The sequence below is a fragment of the Trichomycterus rosablanca genome, chromosome 14 (assembly GCF_030014385.1).
Source record: "Trichomycterus rosablanca isolate fTriRos1 chromosome 14, fTriRos1.hap1, whole genome shotgun sequence".
Taxonomy (NCBI): domain Eukaryota; kingdom Metazoa; phylum Chordata; class Actinopteri; order Siluriformes; family Trichomycteridae; genus Trichomycterus; species Trichomycterus rosablanca.
In genome coordinates, this window is record NC_086001.1 from 2920001 (window position 1) to 2925000 (window position 5000).

Below are 5000 nucleotides of genomic sequence, written 5' to 3' on the forward strand. Positions count from 1 at the left end.
AAGCAAAGAACAAAAGAACCGAGCTGGAAATCACATCTCGCGCTCGTCTCTCTGATCTCTGATTGGTTTTTCATCTCAGACCCTCTCCTGCATTCTGGCAGGTGTCTTTGTGTCTCAGTGTGGCAGAAGTAATTGGACGTTGCCTGAAATAAAATCCACCTGATGAAACTCTTTCGTTTCCTCTCTTCACGTAGTTACTCACCCTCTCGCTCGGCCGCGAGGAGCCTTAGCGGGAGGATCGTGTTTTTCATCTCGCCGTGCCATTTAAAAACCCGCAGACGTCACTCACACCCGAGCGGTCTGTAATTAGATCGTGTTTATCACCCAGATCAAATATGTAAGAAGAAATATTACTAATTATCTTCTGTTTCACCTGAAATCATGACTGAGCGCCCGCAACATGAAGAAGCAGTCCAACGGTTTTGTGGAAAGCCTTTCCAAAAGAGTGAGGGCTGTTATAGCTGCAAAAGGTTGGAAATAAGATGCTGTGGGTGTCGGAATTCACCTCACTTGCATGTTTTTGGATTGTGGGAGGAAACTGGAGCTCCCGGAGAAAACCCACACAGACACGGGGAGAACATGCAAACACCACACAGGAAGGACCTGTACCGCTCCACCTGGGGCTCGAACCCAGGACCTTCTTGCTGTGAGGCGACAGTGCTACCCACCGAGCCATCGTGCCGCCCATGTATACATAACATATACTGTATATATAACATATTGTGTATATAGTGTCTATATAGTATATATAATATATAGTGTATATATAATATATATTGTATATATAGTATATATATATATATATATATATATATATATATATATATATATATATATATATATATATATATATATATATATATATATATATATATATATATAATATATAGTGTATATATAATATATAGTGTATATATAATATATAGTGTATATACTGTATATATAATATATAGTGTATATATAGTGTATATAGTGTATATATAATATATAGTGTATATATAATATATAGTGTATATATAGTGTATATATAGTATATAGTATATATATATATATATATAATATATAGTGTATATATAGTGTATATATAATATATAGTGTATATATAATATATAGTGTATATATAATATATTGTGAATATATAGTGTATATAGTGTATATATAATATATAGTGTATATATAATATATAGTGTATATATAGTGTATATAGTGTATATATAATATATAGTGTATATATAGTGTATATAGTGTATATATAATATATAGTGTGTATATAATATATAGTGTATATATAATATATAGTGTATATATAATATATAGTGTATATATAGTGTATATATAATATATAGTGTATATATAATATATAGTGAATATATAGTGTATATAGTGTATATATAATATATAGTGTATATATAGTATATATATATATACTGTATAATATATATAGTGTATATAGTGTATATATAATATACAGTATAGTGTATATATAATATATAGTGAATATATAGTGTATATAGTGTATATATCATATATAGTGTATATAGTGTATATACAGTGTATCACAAAAGTGAGTACACCCCTCACATTTCTGCAGATATTTAAGTATATCTTTTCATGGGACAACACTGACAAAATGACACTTTGACACAATGAAAAGTAGTCTGTGTGCAGCTTATATAACAGTGTAAATTTATTCTTCCCTCAAAATAACTCAATATACAGCCATTAATGTCTAAACCACCGGCAACAAAAGTGAGTACACCCCTTAGTGAAAGTTCCTGAAGTGTCAATATTTTGTGTGGCCACCATTATTTCCCAGAACTGCCTTAACTCTCCTGGGCATGGAGTTTACCAGCGCTTCACAGGTTGCCACTGGAATGCTTTTCCACTCCTCCATGACGACATTACGGAGCTGGCGGATATTCGAGACTTTGCGCTCCTCCACCTTCCGCTTGAGGATGCCCCAAAGATGTTCTATTGGGTTTAGGTCTGGAGACATGCTTGGCCAGTCCATCACCTTTACCCTCAGCCTCTTCAATAAAGCAGTGGTCGTCTTAGAGGTGTGTTTGGGGTCATTATCATGCTGGAACACTGCCCTGCGACCCAGTTTCCGGAGGGAGGGGATCATGCTATGCTTCAGTATTTCACAGTACATATTGGAGTTCATGTGTCCCTCAATGAAATGTAACTCCCCAACACCTGCTGCACTCATGCAGCCCCAGACCATGGCATTCCCACCACCATGCTTGACTGTAGGCATGACACACTTATCTTTGTACTCCTCACCTGATTGCCGCCACACATGCTTGAGACCATCTGAACCAAACAAATTAATCTTGGTCTCATCAGACCATAGGACATGGTTCCAGTAATCCATGTCCTTTGTTGACATGTCTTCAGCAAACTGTTTGCGGGCTTTCTTGTGTAGAGACTTCAGAAGAGGCTTCCTTCTGGGGTGACAGCCATGCAGACCAATTTGATGTAGTGTGCGGCGTATGGTCTGAGCACTGACAGGCTGACCCCCCACCTTTTCAATCTCTGCAGCAATGCTGACAGCACTCCTGCGCCTATCTTTCAAAGACAGCAGTTGGATGTGACGCTGAGCACGTGCACTCAGCTTCTTTGGACGACCAATGCGAGGTCTGTTCTGAGTGGACCCTGCTCTTTTAAAACGCTGGATGATCTTAGCCACTGTGCTGCAGCTCAGTTTCAGGGTGTTGGCAATCTTCTTGTAGCCTTGGCCATCTTCATGTAGCGCAACAATTCGTCTTTTAAGATCCTCAGAGAGTTCTTTGCCATGAGGTGCCATGTTGGAACTTTCAGTGACCAGTATGAGAGAGTGTGAGAGCTGTACTACTAAATTGAACACGCCTGCTCCCTATGCACACCTGAGACCTAGTAACACTAACGAGTCACATGACATTTTGGAGGGAAAATGACAAGCAGTGCTCAATTTGGACATTTAGGGGTGTAGTCTCTTAGGGGTGTACTCACTTTTGTTGCCGGTGGTTTAGACATTAATGGCTGTATATTGAGTTATTTTGAGGGAAGAATAAATTTACACTGTTATATAAGCTGCACACAGACTACTTTTCATTGTGTCAAAGTGTCATTTTGTCAGTGTTGTCCCATGAAAAGATATACTTAAATATCTGCAGAAATGTGAGGGGTGTACTCACTTTTGTGATACACTGTATATCAAATGTATATAGTGTCCAGTCCAAGTGGAGCTTATCACTTCCACAGCCGCTGGACACTTCTTTTCACCTGCCAGGGGCGGAGTCTCACAGAGCACAGTATCATGTGTGAAGAGCCACGCACTGCCGTCTGTGATCAGCCCCTCATGCAGGCATCTCGATCGGTCAGCAGGGGTCATTATCCCCCCAGTGACGAGGAACCCTATTTTAGCCGTTGTCCCTCCCCCTACAGACACACAGCTAATCGTGTGTCTGTGTAGGCGCTCATTTGGCTGATAGCAGTAGCGTTTTATTTCTACTTTAGCACCCAACATACATTTTAATTTATATATATATATTATTCATTTAGGTAAGAAAGCTATTCAACACTTGTCACACTTGTCTCTCAGATATTTGCACTACTGTCGATGTTTTCCTGAATCTTTTGTTGACTGGATGAGTTATCGCTGGCTGTTTCTCTATAATGGCAATGACGGCTCTTACTGTGGTTCGGTGGAGTCTTAGCGTCTTAGACATGGTGTAGAATGCTACTTTTCCTCTCAGCTCTTCTGCAGGATCATAAAGATCCCTGATTATAACTGCTGCTCGAGCGATATAACGAAACATTTAAATCTTTATCAGAGTGGAATGACACGACAGGATGGTTCACTGACTCACGCTCTGATTGCCGTTGCAGGTACATGGCGATTATCCATCCGCTGAAGCCCCGGTTATCAGCTACAGCGACTAAAGTGGTGATCGTGTGCATTTGGGTTCTGGCGGTGGTGCTGGCCTTCCCTCTCTGCTTCTACTCCACCATCAGGACCCTGCCTCGGAGAACCATCTGCTACGTGGCCTGGCCCAGACCCGCCGAAGATTCCTTCATGTGAGAGAGAGACTACAGAATTTATTTTTAATGGATTTGGTTTCATTTGGTCCCATTTTAAAAACAATCATATTACAATGAAAATAGAGTGACCTCTGTGTGATCTACAGCTAGAACAACAACCACTCTTCTGAGAGATTTCTCATGAGACTTTGAAGTATGTCTGTGGGAATTTGTGCTCAAGCATTCACATGGCTGGGCACTGTTGTCAGTCAAGAAAGCCTCAGTTGAGGTTCAGGTTCATTCCAGAGCTGTGCTTTGTGGCTGAAGTTTCTTTAAACTGAGCTTTTCCTCATGTCTTTATAGAGCTTTTTAGGGCCTTCCCCAAACTGTTGCTGCATAGATGGAGCCATACAATGTCTTTTATTTTATTGATTTATTACACCTATTTAGTAACAAAGGATCAAAGAGAACAGACATTCAGTATTAGCCTTTACACACAGAGATTCCTCCTGAATCTTTTAATAATGTTATGACTGTAGATGGTGAAATTCCTTGCAGTCAGATGTTTCTTAGGGCGCATTCACATGAGGCTGTGCCGTTGTTTACTATGGAGTGTGGCACTTTGGCGAGTGAGGAATTTCATTAGTGGAGGAACTTATGAGCAGTAATAATGAAGAGAAGTTTAGTGCTCCTGTCTCCTTCTTTTAGTACAGGGGTGTCAAACTCATTTTCACCGAGGGCCACATCTGCATTATGGTGGCCCTCAAAGGGCCGATTGTAACGTATCCTGCTTTGATTGCAGTCGCCTTTTAATTCTTGGACAATTTGTTGTTTTTTTTGGAGGCTAAATTCTGTTTGGTGTCGAAATGCCAAATTTATTCTGTATATTTATAATGTAAGTCTACAATTATATTGTTCTCCTTTACCACAGACACGGCCTAATAACACAAGAGACGTACCGCTTTCTCTTCCGGTTTTCATTAAATTTCCTCCTTCTG

General features: G+C 39.5%; 1 protein-coding gene across 1 annotated transcript in view; it reads left to right on the forward strand.

Annotated features, from left to right (window-relative positions):
- tacr3l (tachykinin receptor 3-like) overlaps positions 1–5000 on the forward strand; it is a 14977-nt gene that overhangs the window by 2690 nt on the left and 7287 nt on the right. The window contains exon 2 of the mRNA XM_063008619.1: positions 3871–4059. Coding sequence (XP_062864689.1) covers positions 3871–4059 — 189 coding nt within the window. The remainder of the gene's footprint in view (positions 1–3870; positions 4060–5000) is intronic.